This window comes from Carcharhinus amblyrhynchos, chromosome 15 (genome assembly GCF_965287045.1).
Source record: "Carcharhinus amblyrhynchos chromosome 15, sCarAmb.v2.hapA, whole genome shotgun sequence".
Taxonomy (NCBI): Eukaryota; Metazoa; Chordata; class Chondrichthyes; order Carcharhiniformes; family Carcharhinidae; genus Carcharhinus; species Carcharhinus amblyrhynchos.
In genome coordinates, this window is record NC_137338.1 from 73,148,211 (window position 1) to 73,172,089 (window position 23,879).

At 40.3% G+C, this 23,879-nt stretch overlaps 1 protein-coding gene across 4 annotated transcripts in view; it reads left to right on the top strand.

Moving 5' to 3' along the window:
* Positions 1-23,614, top strand: part of lrch1 (leucine-rich repeats and calponin homology (CH) domain containing 1) — a 154,776-nt gene extending 131,162 nt beyond the window's left edge. The window contains exons 18-23 of one of the 4 annotated variants that reach the window (XR_013888698.1): positions 2,257-2,373; positions 7,816-7,925; positions 8,714-8,851; positions 9,073-9,150; positions 21,572-21,825; positions 23,405-23,493. Coding sequence is in view for 2 of the 4 variants with exons in the window: in XM_080204214.1 (XP_080060340.1) it covers positions 2,257-2,373; positions 7,816-7,925; positions 8,714-8,851; positions 9,073-9,150; positions 23,405-23,518 (557 nt within the window). In the remaining 2 variants the exon portion in view is untranslated. Of the gene's footprint in view, positions 1-2,256; positions 2,374-7,815; positions 7,926-8,713; positions 8,852-9,072; positions 9,151-21,571; positions 21,826-23,404 lie in introns of all 4 variants that reach the window. The other 3 variants (XR_013888699.1, XM_080204214.1, XM_080204215.1) reach the window with 3 other exon arrangements.
* The last annotated feature ends 265 nt before the right edge of the window (positions 23,615-23,879 follow it).

Consider the following 23,879-nt stretch of genomic DNA (forward strand, 5'->3'; position numbering starts at 1 on the left):
GCATCATATATAGAAAGTTCAGCTCCACCTGTCATTTTGACTGTGATATCCATCTATAGATTGAGTGACCTCAGAACAAGGTCATTTTGGCACCAAATTAGTGACAATCTTGAATACCCTTATTTGTATCTTTGCAATAATTTTCACATTTAGCTGAAAGTTTGTTAGAATGTGTGTAGTGGATATGGTTTGCTGTTCAGCAAGATGTTTGATTTCAAGTAGATGAAGAACAGATGTGTGATGTATGTTTAAGTTGTTATGTTGACTGTCAAAGTTCTTCAGTAGCCTGTGGGACTCAGTTACACATCTATCACAGTAAAGCTAGGGTTGTACATTGATGTGGCATTGAATTATTATTTTCTATAAGATTTGCTATGTGTTGTTCATATCTCACATTCATACAGATCTTCCATATCATGTCCGTAGAAAATTGAGATCATGCGATATGTTTCAATTTATGGTTGCTCTTGTGATGTTTTATAAATACAATCCATTCGTAGTGACTTAATTGGAAAGATCTGAGGCAGAAGTTTCCTAGTGTAGGAATACAATGTCATTTATTTTGGTTGGGCACTGATTAAAAAATGTGCTTTTCACTGTTGTCCTTTTGAAGGCAATGAGGAAAGGGAAGAATGCTTGTTTGGCCTTGTCCCCTATATCAAAGAGCTTGCTGTCCAGTGAGTGGGAGGTTTCATTTTGAAGTGTAAAGTATCTGTAGTTATTTCTTCTGTTGGATCTTCTTCAATTGTGGATTTATATTTTTAGCAGTGACTCACTGATGGTGCATAAAGCAAAAGAATGCTCGTTGACACAAGGATGTACATTGTTATCCGAATGCAGTGCTTCATTCAATAAATTAAATGGTCATTTCAGCACATGTGGTCCAGAAGCCTTTCTACCAGTTAAATGAAACTTCTTATTAATAATTGGCCATCATTTCCAGAAAACATTTAAGAAAGTGAAGTCAGAATTTCTAGCATTTTTATCAGTTTCAGTCAAGGGATCAAAGTTGTTACTTGCATCAAAGAAAGTTGCTTACAGAGGCTAATTGACATAGATGGGGTGGGAGGGGGAAACTAGAAAGAAGCAGCTAATATCCTAGATATCAGCTTGCCATTGCAACTTAATTTAAGTGGTTTTTATTCACTTTTGTTGTCTGAAAGGTGGGAATTCAGAAGCTGTGGAGTGGAATACTTACCAATCTGATGTACTTTCTCATGATATGTTGTGTCTATCAACAGTAAAGATTTCCTGTAATCTACCCCCAAGAGGTATTCTAACCCAGACTCAGGAAAGTCCCCTCTCCTGTATCCCACACCAGTCATTCTTATAGCAACTCTGAATGACACGCATGCAGTAGGTGAAGTGTCACATTCTCATCCTACCAGTCTAAACTGTTCAAAGGATGGTTTAGTAAAATAGATTTCTGAATACCAAATGCAAATGATGCATTTTGTAAGCAGTACTTGTCCCTTATAAACTTGCAACATACACAACTAGTGTCTTATGAAACCATTACAAATTTAATTTAAAATAATTGCACCTGAATGTTAACTGCTGTCGTGAGACTTTTGGAGTGATTGCAAGAAAAAATTGGCTAGGTATTAGAGATGAAGAAGATATGGAAAGAGGATCGGGTCAGTGGCAAAGAGTCAGCAGACATGAGGGGTAAATGGTTATCAGTGTCCATGTTTAAAGATCAGTACACTCCTTCACAATTAAAACCTTCCAAAAAATTAATTGGTTGTCAATGATCATTAAACACACAGTTGTGGCAGATTTTACTTATTGGGTTTCAGCGTATTCTGACCAAAGGATGAATTAAATTTGTGCATTGATAGTCTGTACTTGTCCAGTATAAATAAGCCACACCATAACTTTTGGAGCTTTTATTCTTGTTAATTGATGAGCAGTCAATGTCTAATGTTTAATCTATAAGAAATTGTAAGAATTGATCAGTTTTTTTACAGCAGTTTTTGTGTAACTGTTCCCATGTTTGCACTGTTAACTGCATGATTTGATTTGTATTCAGTAGCTAACAGATTTTTTTCTTATCTGTTTTGTGTTCTGTGTTTCTTCACACTTTTTTGTCCTTTTTAATCTTGAATTTCTCGGTTCAATCTTGTATCGATTCACGTTGCATTGGCTACTTACTGGTTGATAAATCCTGATCTTTGACTTTCCTGGTTCACTTGGCATTTGCCCAATGCCTTTTGGACCTGCTTTGTACCTACTTTATGTCCTTGCCACTCTCAGTCCAAGCCAACTGTTCTCCTTCAGACTCCCTTCCTCCCTCCTTCAGGGAGTTGACACAGACACATGTAGAGGAACTCAACACCGTCACTACCCCAAAGGAAGAAGACAGAAGTTATGGTATGTGTTAGTGGTCAATGCCTAAGTTTATGTATTGGTGCACTTAATGAATTAACTCCTTTTTCATATATTTGATCACATTTGAGCACAAACATAATCTTAGACAATTTGAGAATAGTTCCAAAGTAGTTCAGGCTTATATTCGCTCCTAATTATTGGAGTTTATGTATAAGGAGTATTGCTGCAGCTTATGATTTTAAATAACATGATCTCGCCTTTGACGATTGAAAAAGAAAAAGTAAAGCTATTAACCCACATTCACTTCAAAATTCATCCAACACTTTAACCTCATCAGTGTTTGAAGGAAGCTGTCTAAAATTGTTTTTTTGGCTCACAAAATGTTTACAGATTGGGGATTAATTGGAACATGTGTTAGAGAATTGCTGTCAAACTCTTCCTAATACTGGTTGAGTGCCAGGTAATTTTAATTTTCTGACCATATGAGACAACATTTTATTTGACTGTTCGACCAAAGAAAAGTATGGGCATACATTGGGATAAGATTATTATTGAGTGAGGTGGCAGGGAAGGTAGGTGGGTCTGTCATTCTAATTCAGATGCTTTTAGTCTGGATCGTGGAACATAGGAAAACTTGCAAAAGAATGCCTTCAGGGCCTCTCGGAATGTTGGATAGACATTTCCTTTGGAACAGTAAGTAGTTTCACAACACCAGGTTAAAGTCCAACAGGTTAATTTGGTAGCACGAGCTTTCGAAGCACTGCCCTTCATCAGGTGAGTGGGCAGCGCTCCAAAAGTTTGTGCTACCAAATAAACCTGTTGGACTTTAACCTGGTGTTGTGAGGGTACTTACTGTGCCTATCCCAGTCCAACGCCGACAACTCCACATCATGGTTTTCTTTGGAAAAGCAAGATATTGCAGAAGATGGAAAACTGAAATAAAAACACTCAGTTGATCACACAGCATCAATGGACAGAGAACCAGAATTCTTAATGTTTCAGGTTTTTTTTTGAACAGTTTTTTTTGTTTTTATTCCAATTCAATCAAATCAAGTCCAATTCAGAGTCTTAAGTTGAGACATTCCTGATCCACGCTAACAAGACAGGGCTCTCACCTTCTGTCTTGGGCTTGATCTAAATTATCCAAGCTGATTGAAGTAGGCATTACTCCTCCTCCAGGGCATGATCTCATTTGCATCTTAGCCAAAAAGGCTGAGATGCCGCTTTCAAAAATTGCTTCAAATGAAGCTAAAATGTAACCTAATGACTTCAACTACGTTGATACTAAAATTGATCTTAGGTTTTAAGTGAAAGAATACATTGTTATATTTCTAACTTTTCCCAGAGGTAATCAACCTGAAATGTTGTTAACTGTGGTCCTCTTGCTGCCTCACTCTTCCAGAATATTTCATTTTATTTTCCTTTGCTCCTAGTACATGTCTTAATATATTGCGGAAGAGATTTTGGCTTGCTTTTTTATGGGATGGGAATGTAAATTGAAAGCTTGTCTGTTTCTGAAGACTATGAATGTATTTGGAGCTCAGCCAGTTGTTTCTTTTCGCTGTGATCCACGGCATGAATATGTAATGTTCCACTGACCTTTCCTTGTACTCTGTTTCCATTAGTTTGCTAACATGACTCGAAAATGATCACCAGTATGTCAAAAAGTAATGGATAACATTTATACATAGAAGATGTGAGATTTGTATGTGTGATAAAGGCCTTTGTACAGTGAATAATGTGATAGCAAAAGTTTTGTTATTCTATTCATCTTTTAAAGGAAGCGCAGATTCCTATTTGAAGCATAGGAGGTTATAGGGAGAGAACAGACCAGTGAGATTAGTTTAGGAATTTTATACTACGTCATTCTGAATGGCCCACCCCAGCTCCTATGGTCCAGTGTTTAGCTGCTCCTACCTAGCTTCACATGAAGCAGGCACATGTTTGGTGAAGTGCTGGTTCTCATTTCATGGCATTTACTGTCGGGCGCTCTGTCCAGAAAAGAACTGCGGGAAATTAGGGGGAAAAATTACAAAGAATATCATTTGTTGTTTCAAAAACAAATGGAAATGGAGTGTGAAGCTGTTGAGTAGTTTGAGATGCAGCAGTGGAGTTCATCCTTTACACTCTGTTTCTCTCTGGCCAATTATCTGCCACCACCTTCTTTCTAGCTAGGAAATGGAAGACATTTTGTTTTCTTTAGCTCTGGGTGGAGTTTCTCCTCCTGGCTTTCTGTTGATCTGTCCTGCCAGTTAGTTCCCTTGCGTTGCTAATATTCCTGTTTTTTTTTGTCAAGGATTTAAAAGTTGAATTTACCACAGTCGTTGAACAGTTTTAGCTGTACATCATGATTCAGAGCGCACTTTGACTCTTCATCCTGGATCTTTGCCCTTTCACTAAGCTCTCAGCATTACCCAGCCAATCTCTAGTCAATAGATATTATCTATCCACTTTGTGATTTCAAATCTTGGCTCATGTTCTGTTACCTTGAGTGTTTAGTAAGATAGTGTGGTGGGTAGCTATTAAAGGCAGGTTTTGTTACTTGAGGCTTATAAGATTTCAGGATTGTCAAGAGTGATCTTCACTTCAAATTCTGATACCTGTTTCTTCATTGATTTGCCCACTCTAAGCTCTGTTTGCATTACTTTAATTGACTATGGAAGTTAGAATTTCAACACATTGCGTCATCTTGACTAGACTTTATAGTTTTACTGGGTATATAAGCCACTTTAAAAAAAAACTAGTTGTTCTCTTTGTTCGTCCACTCCAGTTCATTATGAGTAATACTGACGTTATTGTTTCCATTTTCTTCTGCAGCCTCCTCTCTGCAATGGAGTAGGCCAGAGACAGATATCAGCAGGGGTTTTATACTTGGGGATGGCAAGATATACTTATGGACTTGGAATTTTCCTGTCAGTTGTATTTCTTGCTATGACTTGGTTATCCTATTTTAAATATATGTGGATAAAAACATTTGAAATTGACAGCTAAGAAAAGACCAGCTGGTCGATCAAACATGCCTCACACCATGATGGCCAAAATATCATGACTAAACATTTCTTCCTCTCTGACCCACCTCACACCCACGCAATGTTCTGTGCGAGAAAAAAAAGGGTAAAAATGCGTTCTGGAAAATTTCTTCCTGACATTGGTGATGGTCCTTCATTGGTGCTCTCTCAAACTCTTTCAGTATTGATCCCTAGAAATACTGTGTATCCTGCATTGAGCCTACAAACAGGCCTCATGCTATACTTGATAATTAAACGTCATTTGTAAATGTTTGAACCACCCCTCAAGTACACATCAATCTTTTTTGTCGTTATTGCATTCTCTACTGCTTTAAACTTTGCAAAGATTTTAGAATCTAACTTGCTACACTTCCAACTCCAGGCCATTAATTAAGACAGCAAAGAGTAGCGGACCTAAGTTTGATCCCTAGGGGCCATCACAAGTGACATTTCTTCAGACTAAACCATATCCACTATCTACAACTCTCTGGTTCCAGAATTGGAGCCAGCTTCAAATCCATTTTATCCAGTTCCTGCTGATACCACCAGATGCCACCTCATAAAGTAACCAAGTATGAGGTTCATTCAGAAAGGCCAGGTGGATAATGTTGACTGGATTTCCATCATCTCACCAATTTAGTGACTTCCTTAAAGAACTTTATCAAATTTGTAGTTATTTATTTTTTCTATTTTTTTTAAACATCATGTTAAGTAAAGAAAGGTGTAAAAAAAAACTTCTTCACAGCAGACCTTTTTCAACCAGCGTTTGGATAGATTGTAGCATTGGGAATATTTTCCTTTGGTGTGCCCATTTTAAATATATATCATTTGTATAGACTTATGTTTCTTTTCCCTTCCAGTTCACTCAGTTCTATGTCTGAACCTTCCTGATTTCCTCCTTGAGGTCCCACGAGGAAGGTGCATCTAAGATGCAGGATATCCTATTAGCCCAGTCTGATCTCCTTGAAGGGCACAGTGTTATGGTTTTGAGCTGGGAGACGGATGTGATGGTCCTGTCTTGCGTCTTACTCCTTTATACAAATTTGCATTTTGGTGTATCAAGATCCATTACAGTAATTCCTGCAGTTTGAAATGGTTATAAGCTTTAAGCAGGGAAGCACGATTAGGGAGAGTGACTAATCAGGAGCAGATGCTGAGATGTTTGATTAAAATGCGCAGCGCCAAGAACTGGGAAGAAGTGTGTGAACTGGGCCAAAGATAGACATGCAACCAAGAAATATGCCAATGGCTAGTGCAGCCGCAAGGACGCTAATAGTTCTATATTTATAACTCTTCCTGGGTCATCACTTAAAGGATAAGTGGATGAATATTTGAAAAACAAAAATTTAACAGTAGAGGTACTGAGAATAAATGGAGTGCTCCCTCAAAGCTGGTACACAATAGTCTGAATAGCCCTCTTTGCTATCTGATTCTGTGATTTATTGGAGTCCAGCTGTTCTATTAGAACAACACATGGGCAGATGTTAATTCACAGCTCACTCGTTTGTTATGCTTCCTTACTGTTAATATCAAATGTGCGGCTTAAAGAGGAGAAATTATATCATTTACCTTATCTTGTTGCAAAAACCAGTCACAGCCTTTAGTTTGGAGCTTCTCTTTTGTCTATCTCCACATTGAGCCATGACTGACCCGACATGATCTGTAACACGTGACTATGTTCAAAGCTGAGCTATGCAATGCAGGGAGTTATTAGTTTGATGAGACTGCAGAGATCTGGCTTCCCACTCAATTTGAAATAAAGGACATTGGGTCCAAGTGTTAACCATGCAAAATGTGGAATAGTTGATATGTAGAAATAACAAGGTTGCTTCAACTGAAGAATAACAGAGTGAGAAGAGAATTCTGTTACATCTGAAATAACCTTGGGGCTTCCCAGAAAAAAGTGTGCTTAAAGTGCAGTCACTGTTATAAGGTAGGCAATGCAGCCAATCTGCACTCAACACAGTCCCACAAACAGGAATGTGACTGCAACCAGAGGATTTGTTTAAATGGTGTTGATTGAGGAAACCCCACCCCTACCCCCCAGCTTTCTAATAGTGCAGTGGGATCTTTAACACCCAGCTGAGAGAGCAGACAGAGTCTTTAGTTTGACATCTCTTCTGGAACACAGCATTCCCTCAATCCTGCACTGGAGTGACAGCCTGAGTATCTTCTCAAGTTTATGAAGGGCGTCTTAAACACAAAATCTTTTTTTCAAGCACAGACTGCTGCCACCAAATCACAGTTTCCTTCTGTCTCTTTTTTTAATGTAGATAGGCTCTAATTAAAAAAGCTTGTGTGCTGGCTGTCCCACTGTGCAGGATGAGTCTGCTCAGTAAATAAGAAGCTCACTTTGGTGGGATGCTTGATGGCAAATTGTACTTGACTGAGAGCACCCAAAGTAGAGAAATTTTAGGAAAAGAAGATTATGGTGTTTCTTTTATAACTTGTAAAGTTTTACCTCTGTTTTCAACAGTTTTCTTTCGGTCAGCGCGGCATTTTGAGTCCATGGATCCTCAATTTACAATCCGGAGAAAAATGGAACAAATGAGGGAGGAGAAAGAACATATAGAACAACTCCGGGAGGTGAGGTGTTTGGTTCAAGACATGCGGTATGCATAGATACTGATATCTTAACCTTGGTTTATCTTCATATCTATGTTGGGTGCCAGCCTTGTAAAAATGGCTTTTTAGACTATTTTTATTTGAAAATGTTTAAAACCTTTCTACATAAACTTACTAGTCACTTTATTTACATTGGATGAGACATCCATGGCATCATTTTGATGGGAAATAAGTCATTAATACATTATGTGCCAAAATGCCTAGTTAAAGGACCCGCAATCATAGTTTGGGTCAAATCTGATAAATTCCCATGGATGCATTAAGCTTAACCAACTAAAAATATTAGTTAAGTATCTATTGATCTTATCCTAGACATTTTTCCTCTGATTTTCTTTCCCAACTGCCTAAAATCAGAACGCTCAAGTGTGTTGTCAGGTATTTGACAGTGGGGGCATTGTGGTTAATTCAGATCCCATTGCTCACTTGTGAACAGACAACAGGAATTACTGGACAGCATTCAGGAAAATGCATCCAGTCAGGCTGAGACTGTTCACTTGGGATTTAACCGCAAGCAGGTAGTAGCTGGGCCTTCTAGTTACGATAGCCCAGCTCACTGATCCATGAGGCACTGCCAGTAATATAATTCATTTTGGGTAAAATGCTATTCAGTCATGGTGGAACGCCAAGTGTGGTATCTTTAGAATGGTTTTTTTGGATTTTGGAATAGAAAGCTATGGAACGCACATCTCTACTTGCATTAAGTTAAAGCCAGGGCTTATCCATGGATCTAACTAGATGTTGTTCAACAGAATATTGAAACAAGACTGAAGGTTACTTTGCCAGAAGAAATTGGAGCAGCTTTGATGGATGGAGTTGTTCTGTGTCATTTAGTCAATCACATCCGTCCACGATCAGTACTCAGTATACACGTACCCTCACCGGCAGTGGTAAGTCTTTCACTTTGAGACGGGAACAGCCACCTGTTTTTGGATTGAAGTGTTTGTTGCAAAATGAGAATCATGTTTTAGGAAAGTGGATCTTTTGACACAACTGAAACATAGCTCTCATCTTGTATGTATAATAGAAGCTATTCTTCTAAAGTGATGAGTGTATTAAGCAATCTGAGTAAAAATGTGTATTTTAAAAATATTGTACACTTGTCTTGCAGCCTAAACTGAGCATGGCAAAATGCAGGAGAAACGTGGAAAACTTTCTAGAGGCCTGTAGGAAAATGGGAGTCGCTGAGGTAATTTCAGGAATTATTTTTAATTCAAAATCTTTCCTTGGATTTAGGGTTGGAATGAAAGCAGGCAAGTACTGAATACTTTTGGAAACTAAACTTGAACATGCAAATTAAGAAAAACCAATGGAAGCACTCTGCGACTCTTCACATCGTCACCAAGTCAAATAGGAACTTTGCAATAATTTGTATTGTTAAATTGAAAACTCTTGAATCAGTCAGAATAAATGCCCTCTTATTTCATTCCAACCCAAGCTGCCTTATTCTCGTGCATACTCTGAAGAGAGAGCCGTAATTCTTCAGTGGTTTCATTTCACAAGTCATGACATTGCTGTCTCTGGCACGTTAACTGCTAATCTGTGAGACTTGAAGCTCACAGATTTGTTAAAAAAAAGTGCTGTGCAAACATGTTCCACTATGCAAACAGTATTGGATTAAACTGTTAAAATGTTGAGCTATGGTATAGGATTTGTGATTGTGTCTTCTCTAAATTTATATTATTTTTATTTTGTGAAGAGGATCAGGGAGTGGATTTGCCAGGGTTAAGGTAGAAGATGAGTATTGGTCTTATTGAATAGCTGAGCGGGTTTGAGAGGCCACAAGTCGCCGCCCTCTCAACTGGAAATGAATAAAATCAAGCTGAATATGGTGTTCCCAGGAGGAATAGTTTTCCTGAGCCTAGGTGTCATATTAACTATTTCCTGTATTTGTTACGCTTGTTGTTTGAGATCTTCAGATAAAGATTTGTTCAGTTAAAACAGGTGCTTAAGGCTGAGGTAGTCTTCACAGTTAAGAAACCATCAGGTTGGACCTCTGAACCTGAGTGAGGAAACTATGGGTCACCCTTAAGAGGTTTAGCCACAGTTTTTTAAGCAGAGAAATGGATCTTGGGTATTGTGGAAACTATTAATGACCAAAGTAAGTCATAAGCGTTTGGAGCAGTGTAGGCCATTCGGCCCCTCGCCCCTGCTTCATCATTCAGTAAGATTGTGATTGCTCTGATTGTGGCCTTAGCTCCATTTTCCTGCCCAACCCTTGACTACTGTTAAACTATTTCAAATCAAGATGGGAGTATTGGATTACACCACAAAATTTTGCAGAATGAATAACTCCTTTCTTCTTTACCTTCCTTACCAGTTTTCTCCTCTGCTCTCCTTTCCTAAAGGCCCTGTGAGTGTTGGCCACAGTTTCTCCTTTTGTCTAAATGATCATTATTCGGAAGTGAGCCTTCACAGTAGACGTCAGCAACTTACTTTGCAACGGAGCTAAACTCCATTTTGTCCCCTTTTGGGTCCACAAGCACTTCCAACAGGAATTTCTGGATAATGGCCAAAAACAGTAACTTCACTTCCTGATATGTCTCCTCTAGTATTACATTTTTTTAAATTCTTGGGATGCAAATGTTATTGGCCAGACCAACATTTATTGCCCATCCTGAGCAGCCTTTGAGAACATAGTGGTGAGCTGCCTCTTTGAACCACTTGTAAAGATGTTTCCATAATGCTATTAGGCAATGATTGTGTTTTAATGATAAGAAGGAACAGTGATAGATGTCCAAATATACTTGGAGGAAAGCTTGAATGTGATAATGTTCCTATGCATCAGGTCCCTCTAATTGAAGCAGCTGTGAGCTTGGAAGTTAATGCCAAAGAACCTAAATACACCCAGCAGTCACAGTGCACCCTGCAATCCTGGTGGGACATTTGATGGCATGTGATAATTTGTCATTGATATTTTTTCACAAGGAGAGTTTGAACACCCAAAAGTAAATATCCAGTCGGCTTTGTCTTGATCTTGTCTCTGGGGAGCCGAGGAGCTGATTCCTGTTCACTTAGATGATAAAATTTAAAAAGTAGCCATGATGGAATATATAATTATATACATTTCATACAAATTAATATTGGATCCCTATGTTACAGACAGGAGGAGAATTAATTTAAGCACCCTGATTTCTCCCATTACCACTCATCCATAAGCAGAAAGGTATTTTGATTTTGATCTCTCCCCTTTGTACTCCATAGTGTATTCCTCAAACCCTCCATTTTGGTGTGATCCAATTTTCATTAATAAATCCACAGTATATGAGGGGGAGAGAGAGAGAGAAGGTAAACTCAAAGGGTTAGTTCATTCGTGCACATTCAGGAGGGCTAGGTTTCTATGTACATCAGGTTAAATTCAGACAATAAAAGAGGGATGGGGAAAGATGTACAAAGACCACAGAGCAAAAAATTATTGTTTCATGTAAGTCCAGAATTCAGAATCAAATATTCAATGGTGTATTCCTCCACATAGGTTGGCAGGCTGAGGGGATGCTGAAAATTTCACTTTTCCAGTGGAGATGACTTTCATGCTGAGAGAGGCATGTGGAGATTAGTTAGTCTTGAAGGCGATAGTGTGGAAGTTCAAAAGTTTGAGTAGAAACAGATTATTTGGCGGCCAAGCATTCAAACCTGTCCCTTTTCTGAGCTGCTTCTTGCTAGATGGAAGATGGCTGACTGCCTTCTGGTTCAATAAGACAGTATAACTGGGTCTCCTAGCTAGCAAGGTGGGGCCATGTCACATGACTTCCACTTCTCCACTTTAGTTTTGGTAAAGGATGTATATTTCTTTGCCTGGGCTCCTAAGGTTGTTAATATTCCAACCATTAGGAATTTCAAAGAAGATTGCGGGGTCCTTTGCCCTAGCAGACTGATAAGACTCCTGTGGCCAGGCCTGGCTTCGGAATAGTAGATGGCCTTCATATAATTCCCATTGAATGTGGTCTCCAGCAGCCCATGGGGGTTAGCGTCTCTTCAGAGATAATGAGCTGTTGATTTCTTTGATTCTGCCAGAAAGTTAATTTTGTTCACAGTTACAGCCAGATATTGCCTCAGGCAGTTTTAAAAGATCACTGTCCAGTTTTAAAATTTTAAAAAGTAGCCATGATGATATATATAATTGTATATATATTTCATACAAATATAATGTGAGATCTTTGCTCTGTTGTGCTTCCCTTTTAAGAGGGTGCTTGGTGTACTTTCAAATAAACGTGCTTAATGAGGAAAGGATGCATTTGATCTGAAATATGAGAAACTGTCTCAAACTATTTCCTTCAGTCGTGTTCCCAGTCTATTTAGTTAAAGAAGCAATGGAAGGGAAATCCATCTTATAGATTTATAAGAAAGTAAGACTTTTGAGAGAATTTGCTATTTTTGTCTTTGAAAATGGTTTGAACTATCAAGCCAAGTTAAATGCCGCATTGCAATTTTAATGCTGATTTATTTGGCTTTTTGTGTAATTTTATGTCTTACAGTGAGACAGATTTGCAGTTTAGCTAGAAATACATGGTCTGTTAGCTGGCATTTCTGCCTTCTGGCAAGGTCAAAAATATACACCAGACAAACCTGCTGTTTGTGGTATAATTCATGAATGAAAGGGTAGATTGTAAACCATGAGGTTGACTTGGCATTTACTACATATGTAAAGTTAAGATTTAAGGAGCATTTGTAAGCCTAGACATGTTATAGAAAGTTACTTTTGCATAAGATTTTGTGGGGGGTGGTGTTGGGGAAGGGGGAGGGTGGCCACAAGCAAGAGGAGCTAACCTTAAAATTATAGCTAGGCTGTTTAGGAGAGAAATCAAGAAATTTATTTTCACATAGGTTGGGGAAAATCTCAAATTATGTGCCCTAGAAGAGGTGAATGTTTATTTAATTCCAGCATTCAAGACAGAGTTTGATACATTTTTGTTAGGTAAGAGTATGCTAAAGGATTAAACTGTTGCAGATAGATGGATTTGAAGTACAAATTAGACCTGAGCTAACTGAATAGTTGACCAGGTTTGAGAGCGGATTGGCCCTATTCTGAATGTGTTCCTTAATATGTTGCAGATTTAAAGTAATTGGTCAATATAGAAATGGTATTAATTAGTCAGTCCAAAATATGTTGAACATCTTGTCCCTTGCAAGAACTTCCTGTTGGGCACTTCTATTTAGCTCCTATTTAACAGCAACTGTTAAATTGTGTAAACTGTCATATTACAGTTGCCTGCAGAACAATGCAGTCACATGATATGACAGGTTTATATCGGCAGTTTCCATTACTAATATAGCATTGAAATTTATATTGGAAATATAAAAATAAAGAAAAGATACAGGACTTTAAAATGGGCACTGAATTCTGGATTCGGTTCTGTGCCAATAATCCCCACTTTACACCCCTCCCCCAGTAGAGTACCGGCATCCATGGATTTACAACACTGTTGGCTCCTGAAAGTCATGTCGTAAGTCAGAACTGGTTTTCTTATAGTGACAATAGTGTAAATGGGGGATTGGCCCCTGAACCAAGGCACGATACCCTAATTTCATTAAATAATGAAAAGTTTGAAAGATCCTGCCTTCCACTAGTATATTAGCCATGCTACACTTTCAAAGACACTTCTGTAATGTATCTGAGAAGCAATTTGCCCTTCTTGAGACTGTCAAAAACAGAACATAAAGGAAAATAACAGTTGGTAAAGATCCACTGCTCACTGGAAGGGCAGTGTAAAGTTAAAACAGGGTATCTATTTATAAATGTCATAAGCATGTTTGTTGTAACTTGAAAGTCATGAAGTCGAGGACTGTCAGTAGACTTGATCATAACTTCTTGTGTGCAACACCATTGGAAATTGACTGATATATTTAATTACTCAAAAGTTCTCCTTCAAATTTAAAATCAATAACTTGTAGATATGTCAGGCTTTTTTTGTTTTCCCAGATGGATCCTGTGTCTATTAAAGGATCCATTTCTCTCGCTATATCTGAATGAGTGGAGGGAGGCTTCTGGCTCTGCAGTGTGCCAAGTGTATCACTGGATACATTTCATTGGGCAGCATGTCAGCTTTCTTTCTTAGTGCTTATCAAAACTCTGTTTGTATAATACTCACACACAAAGTAAATACTCGACACACAGGACCATACATTTAAACTTACAAGATTTACTATTTGATGATTCAGACCAAAGCTAATTCTGGCCCTGTAACATCCTCAGCTCATTTCAGGTTTTGAGTTCACATAAAGCTTTTGATCTCCAACTGTTTATTGAAAGGAACTATACCATTTCATTTTAAAGAAACCTGCTTTCAACCAGTGAGACAGTTACTGATTCAGGTTTTTGTGGTCTTGCCTATTACAGGAACCAAATGTGAATGAGTTAACATCTCCGTTATTTGAGCTAATAGTTAAGTTTGTAATGTCTTAGGTTACATGGCTGCCCTGTAACTCTCTTTAAGCCATGTTTTATTGTATTTTAACATACAAACTGAATTGGTTGTGGTTATAGGCCATGTTTTGAGGGGATCTGAAATAGAACTTTGTCTTTTTATTTTGTCTACCAAAACAAACATTGAAGAAATTAATGGCCACAAAGGTTATATTCTATTCTCTGCTCCATATTTTATGATGTCTGATAATAAAATGAAACGGTGAGGAAGCAGATTGTTCCTGAATCTATCAGCAGTCTCAGCTCTGGGCAGTGTGCATCTCTGATGTCCTTACAGCAGACCCCTCCATGTAGATCCAGTGTGTCTAACAGTTACTTCAGCCCTAGCTAATTTGAAAGTGTGACTACAAAAGGCAATTTAAGTGCTGTTTATCCCAACAAATAATTCTAATTCTCCATAAGTTTAATTCATTGGGAAATTTAACTGATTGATTGCTCAATTCATCCATAGACCCTAGCAGTAGCAGCAGAGATCAAAAGCCAATGTAGAAATTTATGATGTGGAGATACTGGCATTGGACAGGGATAGGCACAGGTTTGGACTTTAACCTGGTGTTCTGAGACTTGGCACTGGGAATTTCTAGTCATTGGAAAGGCTGGAGGATACAAGGATTAAAATGCATCGAGCAGATATGAAGGGAAAAGAAATTCAGAGCAAGTGCAGTTCTGCAAGTGAAGGTTGGGGCAGCCCCGGGACCCAGGTCCCTGTTTGATTGTTACTGAATTGGAGCTTATGTAGATATGGCTGTGTTTGCCAGTCTGCATGTGATCACCATTATCAGGTCAGGAAGGGGTTGGAGAGACCCAGCATTGAGGCTGAATGGTTCTGCTGTTGGCTTTGCCTCTTACCAGTAGGTTTACACAGATTCCTATCTGGGGTAGATGGAATTCAAAACACAAGCAGGTAGGTCAAGATTGTATTGAATGATGAAGCAGGCTTGAGAGGCTGAATGGCCACCTTCCCTGAATAAACACCTGAATCATAGAAGAAATCATAGAAACCCTACAGTGCAGAAGAGGGCGAGTCGGCCCATCGAGTCTGCACCGACAACAATCCTACCCAGGCCCTATCCCTGAAACTCCACATATTTACCATGATAATCCCTCTAACATTCACATCCTCGGACACTAAGGGGAAATTTAGATGACCAATCATCTTAAGCTGCACATCTTTGGGACTGTTCAGCAATAACTTGCCCAGTGATGCCCAGTTTGGGTTTCGTCAAGGTCACTCAGCTCCTGACTGTATTACAGCCTTGCTTCAAACATGGACAAAAGATCTGAATTCCAGGGGTGAGGTGAGAGTGACAACCTGTGACATCCAGGAGCCCTAGGCAAACGGAAATCAATGGGTATGAGGGGGCAAACTGTGTGCTGGTTGGAGGCGTACTTGGTACATAGGAAGATGGTTGTGGAGGGTCAGTCATCTCACCTCCATGCTATCTCTGCAAAACTCCCTCAGGGTAGTGTCCTTGGCCCAAACATCTTCAGCTGCTTCATCAATGACCTTCCCTCATCATAAGGTCAGAAATGGGGATGTTCGCCGATGATTGCACATTGTTCAGCACCATTCACGACTCCTCAGATACTGAAGCAATTCATGTTCAAATGCCACATGATCTGGATAATATCTAGGCTTGGGCTGACAAGTGGCGTAGCATTCGCACCACAGAAATGCCAGGCAATGACCATCACCAATGAGAAATACTCTAACCATTGCTCCCTGACATTCAATGGTGTGACCGTCACTGAATCCCCCTCTGTCAACATCCTTGAGGTTACCATCGACCAGAAATTCAACCATATAAATACAATGGCTATAAGAGCAGGTCAGAGGCTAGAACAAAGAACAAAATCAGCCCGGGAAACAGGCCCAACGAGCCCACACCACCATCTCAACACCACCAGTCCACCTCTCTACCCACGACCCTTGTCTAATGTTTTATGGCCATCCAGATTGAGGGAAACTGATTTAGGGACAATTTATTCCTGCCAATCAGCCTAACAGCACATCTTTGGGGTGTGGGAGGAAACCAGAGCACCCGGAGAAAACCCACACAAGCACGGGGAGAATGCGCAAACTCCCACAGACACCGGCCCAAATCCATGTGTCTGCACAGCAATCAGCGATCGTCACTGAGCTGTCATCTTGCCCAGTATCTTGTCCAGTTTAGGCACACACTAACGACATGAAGCACTAGGCCAATCTCAAACAACTAAGAGCAGCCCCAGTACGACCCACCGCGTTTATGCCCCTCGTTGGACACGAGATGGACCGACTTAAAACCTGTGAATGAAAAGAGAAAAAACATTATTATCATACTATACTCATTTACATTACCAGGGACACCCCAATGCTAATGACCCTTATTTAAAAGGATCTCCTATATCCACCCATCTCCAACTCAGTCATGTGCCTGTCCAAGTTACTCTTAAAGGACTCTAGCATGTTTGCCTCCACCACCTTACTTGGCAGAGCATTCCATACCCCCACTACCCTCTGTGTGAAAAAAACTCCCTCTAATATCTGTGTTGTACCTCTCCCCCCTCACCTTAAGTCCATGGCCCCTTGTGCTACGTGTCTCTATTATAGGAAATAGCTTACCTCTGTTTACTCTATCTATACCCTTCATAATCTTATATACCTCTATTAGATCGCCCCCTCAGTCGGTGTTCAAGGGAAAAGAGCCCCAATTTCTTCAATCTTTCCTCATACCCCAGTCCTCCCATACCAGGCAACATCCTGGTAAACCTCCTCTGCACTCTCTCCAGAGTCTCCGCGTCCTTCCGGTAGTAAGGCGACCAGAACTGGACGCAGTACTCCAAATGCGGCCTAACCAACGTTCTGTACAACTGCAACATTAGACTCCAGCTCTTATATTCTATACCCCAAGAATACTGCTAGGAATACTGTGGCGAGTAATACTGCTAGGAACACTGCTAGGAATACTGTGGCGAGTAATTCATCTCCTGACTCTCCAAAGCCTATCCACCATCTACAAGGCACAAGTCAGGAGTGTGATGGCATGCCCCTCACGTGCCTGGATGGGTTGCCAGCAATACTCAAGAAGCTTGACACCATCTAGGACAAAACAGCCTGCTTGATTAGCACCACATCTACAAACATCCAGTCCAAAGATGTGCAGATTAGGTTGATTGGCCATGCTAAAATTGCCCCTTAGTGTCCTGAGATGCATAGGTTAGAGGGATTAGCGGGTAAATATGTAGGGATATGGGGGTAGGGCCTGGGTGGAATAGTGGTTGGTGCAGACTCGATGGGCCAGATGGCCTCTTTCTGCACTGTAGGGTTTCTATGATCCACTCCCTGCACCACCAATGCTCAGTAGCAACAGTGCTGTACTATCTACAAGATGCACTGCAACAATTCACCAAAGATCCTTAGACAATATCTTACAAACCTATGACCACTTCCATTTAGGAAGACAACGGTAGCAGAAACATGGGAACAACACCACCTACAAGTTCTTCTCCAAAACGCTATCTGTCCTGACTTGGAAATATATCAGTAAGAAGTCTCACATCACCAGATGAAAATCCAACAGGTTCATTTGGTAGCACGACCTTTCGGAGCATTGCTCCTTCAGGTGAGTGTAGAGTTGGATTCACAAACAGGACATATATCGACACAGACTCAATTACAAGATAATGGTTGGAATGCGAGTATTAACAGGTAATCAAGTCTTTATAGGTACAGACAGTGCGAGTGAAGAGAGTTAAACACAGGTTAAAGAAATGCAGATTGTCTCAAGCCAGGAGTGAGATTTTGTAAACCCGTCCTTGTGTGCAAAACTTGGCTATCAGTTTCTGCTTGGCGTTGTTGTGTGTCTTGAAGGCCACCTTGGAGAATTCTTACCTGAAGATCAGAGGCTAAATTCCCTCGACTGCTGAAGTGTTCCTTGACAGGAAGGGAACAGTCCTTCTGCTGATTGTCAAACGGTATTCATTCATCTGTTGTCATAGCGTCTGCATGGTCTCCCCAAAGTACCATGCCTCAGGACATTCTTCCCTGCAGTGTATCAGGTTGACAACATTGACCGAGTCGCAAGAGTATATACCGTGTACCTGATGGATGGTGTTCTTACTTGAGATGATGGCATCTGTGTTGGTGATTCATACACCTTACAGAGGTTGCTGTGGCAGGGTTGTTTAGTGTCGTGGTCACTGTTCTCCTGAAGGCTGGGTAGTTTGCTGTGAACGATGATCTGTTTGAGGTTGCGCAGTTGTTTGAGGGCAAGTAGTGGGGGGTGTGGGGATGGCCTTGGCAAGATGTTAGTCTTCATCGATGATGTGTTGAAGGCTCCGAAGAAAATGTCGTAGCTTCTGCGCTGCAGGGAAGTACTAGATGACAAAGGGTAATCTGTCAGGTGTTCTTTGTCTTCTGAGGTCGGTGCGGTTTTGCGTTGTGGCACAATGGAACTGTCAATCAATGAGTTGAGCGCCATATCCTGTTCTTTCAGCGTCTGTGTCTGTTGCTTTCCTCCTCATCTGAGCAAATACGGAGGGCTTGTCTGTAGGGGATGGCTTCTTTAACATGTTTAGGTTGGAAGCTGGCTTGAGACAATTCACACCTCTTTAGCCTGTGCTTAACTCTCTCTCCACTCACACTGTCTGTACCTGTAAAGACTTGATTACCTGTTACGACTCGGATTCCAACCGTTATCTTGTAATTGAGTCTGTGTTTATATCTGTAGAGTTTGTGAACCCAACTCTACAGTCACCTGATGAAGGAGCAATGCTGCTAAAAAAAAACCTGTTGGACTTTAACCTGGTGTTGTGAGCCTTCTTACTGTGCCTAACCCAGTCCATTGCCGGCATCTCCACATCATGCAAATACATCACTGTTCCTTTGTAGTCGCTGGGTCAAAACCCTGGAATTCCCTCCCTGACGGCATTGTGAGTCAACCCACAGCGCACGGACTGCAGCAATTCAAGAAGGCAGCTTACTACCACCTTCTCAACGGCAACTAGTAAATGCTGGCCAGCCAGAGATATCCATGTGCCATGAATGAATAAAAAAAATTGAGGTATTTAAAATTGTTGAAGGGATTCAGTTGGGTCGATACAGACAATCCACCTTTTCTGCTGTGGCACAATGCGACATAATCTGAAAACTAGAGCTAAGCTTTTTATGAATGAAAGCACCTTTTCTCACACAGTGCAGTAGGAAATTGGATGTTGAGTAAATTGAAATTTTCTGGCTTGAGAGCTAAAGATCTTGTTTAGTAGAGAGATCAAACAGGTGAGTAAGTGGTGTTCAGGCATTTGACAAGTCAGGATTTCACTGAATAGTTTAGTAGACTTGGAAATGAACAGCCGACTCTTATTTCTATATTTATTATAAAGCTGTTGCTGATTCCAGGCGGTATTTTCTGGAGTCCACATGAATCCTGGCCGAATGGTTTTCATTTCGTGTAAAGCAGTTTAGATCAAGAAAGAAAAATTGACTCCATTAGACAATCTTTTGTTGTTAAATGAGAGCACATTATCACTCCCATTATTGTCTCATCCATAGTAAAAACAGTTCACTGTCAACATACGTAAGGTTAGGGCAGTCAATACTTTATGTCCCACAACTGAGTACATTGTAGTCTTAAAATTCACTGCCAAACACCCATAATCCTATGAATGCCAATTTAAAACATAAAGTTTCAGTTTGGTCCATGTTTGCACAGCCTACAAGTTGAATGAAACTTCATATGCATGAAATAAGGAGCGTCTCAAAATAGTCTTTGGCTGAGACTCCATTAGATGAGTAGTTTTCTACATTAATCACTTTCATCCATAGTTGCTTCTACTGGGGCACCTACAACAGTATAACTTGGACGTGCCTTTTAGCATCATATGGCTGAGCCAGCGGATGATGTAAGATGTTGGCAGCCAGATGTACTATAAATATCTCATTGTCTCTGGCTTCACATCTTTCTAAGAACTATGCAGCAGCTTCATGTCTAATTGGAACAAAAACTTTTTTTTTCCCTACAGACCTCTTGGTTTTCCTTCTATGAGCTATGTTCATTGTCCACTTTTCAATTCCAGTTTTTGTGCAGAATCTTTGGATTACTCCACAGATCGAATAAATCAGGATTCTGCAGTTTCACTATCTGTGCTGTGTTGTCTGTGGACTGGGACACATTGACCAAACAGAATCCTAAGTTAGATCAGGTGTTACTTGCTGCAAAATGTAATGGTTTTTTCACTTGGTTATTTTATTCTAGACCTCAGCTAGTGCCACTCTCTCTACTAATTGATGGACAAGAACTGCCTGGAACAATTCTGTGAGGTGGCACTTGATGTCTTCTCACCGTTGTCCCAACCCCTGCTGCTTCGCCCACAGACGCAGTGGTGATTGGGATTTGGGAACTTGGGGAGCTGCAGGCCTGAACACATTGCCTATGTCTCCATAGTGTTGCTATGGGTACAGCTGCTAAGCAATCCAGACCTGCTAATGGTTCCATCTCATGGATAGTCCGATAATAATTGACTGAATATACTTTCTGTTTAAAATCTAAACAATACACCCATCCAAGAAAGTCAGAGAATGTGAATGTTTTAATCTCTAAATCAATTCTAATTTGTTCATTCTTTATTTGTGAACAAAATTTTCCTTGCCATTTTCTAGCGTCAAGCTGTTAAACCAAATCTTATTTTAGGATGGTGGGTGAGGGTGTGGGCAACTACTTTTCTTTGCACCGTTTCTGTGAGAATCAAGAGGTTTGACTGATCAGCGCCAAGGCTGGCATAATTCTGCAGTTTCAGTTCTTTGAGTGGCTGCAATCCTGTAGTAAGTAGGTAGATGAGTTTGTGGATGATTGCTTCTTCCCTGCTTTCTCTCTCTCAGCTACTATTTGCTAACTGGCTTTAACCTGGCAGAACAGCTTTTGAATTGCTCCCCAAGTCCGCTCCCCTCCACAACATGCATTAACACATTCAGCAAAGCATCTATCTTACTGTTTTTGTCTTCAGAAACCCGCTTAGCGACTGCATCCGTCTTCCCATAGCATTTCCTCTGCTGCTTTCATAGGTAGAAGGCAATGCAAGGCAGCAGTATTCCCATGCATGCTACTAATCCAGCCTGTTTAGTTCTTGTTTATACAGACTCTTGCTAAGTTTTGTATTTGTAATATCATGCACTGTTCTTCTGTCCTGGCCGCTGCCCCTCGGATAGGCTGACATCTGCTCTCCATACGACATCCTGCAGTCGGACGTCCAGAACATTCAAAAGACAGTTGGCGCACTGCTGGCACGCAGAGAGAGAATCCAACAGCCAACACCAGCCTTTCTTACTTGGGATCTATTTGGCTTTTGCCTTTTCCACGCTTGCTTTTTAGTGTTGCTATTTATTACATACAACTGGAGTTCATTGATATAGAACATTGCATGTGCAGATATCCTTGCACTGTATGTATAATACAATTCCAGGTATTTGTATTCTTATTAATACCCACTCTTCTCATTGCTACTGTTACACTAACTCTTTTACCAAGGAGCAGAGTTTCCCGAAAAGCTCGCTTTGCAATTTCCTGGATCCCTAAATTGATAACCCATTTGCTAATGGGCTCTCCTAAAATCAGTTAAGTGGTGTCAGGGTTTACAAATGTACGTCGCTCATGTGGCCTATTGCTAATACCCACAGCTGTAAAGTAAGTTTGAAGATGCATAACATGTACAATACCTTTAATATATTTAAGAGATGTATGTACTTCCTGTCGTGAATTAATGTGCACATTATGGCAGCATAAAAATTAACTGGTCTATTATACCCTTGACGATTCTGTCATTCCCCTCACCCCCCCCCCCCCCCCCCCCCCAGCAGTTGGATGAGTGGATGAGTCTGTAGATGAAATAGCATTTAGGAGTGTACCAATTATATTTGCTCTTCAAAAGAGAATATTTCTCCTTATGAAGTTAAATCATTGACTTACAGTGCCACCCAGTGGTAAGGTACAGCCTGATCCCATGACTTCATTCTCCATCTCTTAAAAAACCCACTCCAAAGAGATCTTGGATGGCAGGTTCAGTGATGCTGCTCATGTATGCTCCCTACTGACTCATAGGCTTGTACCTACCTTCTAGCTGGAAGTGGTTTAATGCAAAGAGAATCTTACTCCAGAATAAAGAGGAGATTTATCCTGTAAGAGTGAGCAAAATCTTACTTATTTTCCACAAGTAAACTGAAGCACATAATGTGCGGCTCATGTGAAAACCTGCACTATAAAATCCACAGGGCAATAACAAACTGCCATTTGTACTGAGCTGGCCGGAACATTCCCTGCAGATATCCCACCAGCTGATCTTTGGCAGCAAATAACTGGACATTAGTTTTGAGATGGTAGATTGTCATACAGCACATGATCTGAATCTGATTGAAGATGAGTGTTGGTTTGGGTCACCTGAATACAAAGTGAACTGGATCGCTTGTAAATATAGCTCACGATCTTTGTGGATTCTCCCAGCAACACAAGACTCTGTGAAGTGGCGAGTGGCTATCATCATAAAATGATGGCTATGATGTTCATTGCTTTGTGTTTGATGTTTGAGCTGTTCACCATCATCGTCTTGAACAGTTTAGAGGTGGTCAATAAATGCTGGCCTTGCCAGCGATGTCAACATCTCATGAATGAATAAAATACTTCTATGAGCTGGTTTGGGAGCAGTCAGCCAGTAAGAATCCAACCTGGATTCTGCTACCTTCTGGCACTGTGCGTATGATTTTATTTCTCGAGTAGGTTCCACATGGTGACCCACCCACAATAATATTATATTTCACCCCTCTCAATGCACTTGGAGAATGAATGACTGACTGAGCTGCTTAGTCTCAGAAACTCCACTTGATAATCACAGAGAACCAGCCCAACTTTCTGTTTCCTCCTGGTCGGGTGTCTTGAAGGTGCAACAGCGGTGTGTATATTCATCTCTTTATATGGATGTTTGTGGCTTCTACCATTTCTATAGGAGTCATTAGTAACACTCTTTACCTTTTTATGCTACCTTTCCTTAGGAAAAGTTATGTCTGCCCCATCACATACTAGAAGGCAAAGGGTTGATGAAAGTAAGTATGACCGTTCAAGCACTGCTAGACTGGGCCATAGCCAAATCCCCGTTATTTTCGTGAATTCAGAGTTGCATTCCTACTGGCCCCCAGATCTCCCAACGAGTGCCACCACCTGAAGGCCCAGTGTGGAGACAAGACATACGAGAAAAAGGACAATATTTATCAGCTGACAGGTGGAACAATTTATGTCCATTAAAACACTAGCATTATTTGTTTTGAAAATATAATGGAAAGCTACATATGTTAGAGTATTTAATCAGTATGTTAACTTGCAGATATTTACAGCTTTGTGGCGGTGAGGCAAAGCCAGGGTTTTAAGTATGTTTTAATATATAAAGAACCTCCCTTTGGTGTGCGATTTGTTTAGTTGCTATGATATCCCGATGGCTTTTAAGACTCAATGTGAGAAAGTTTAGAACAT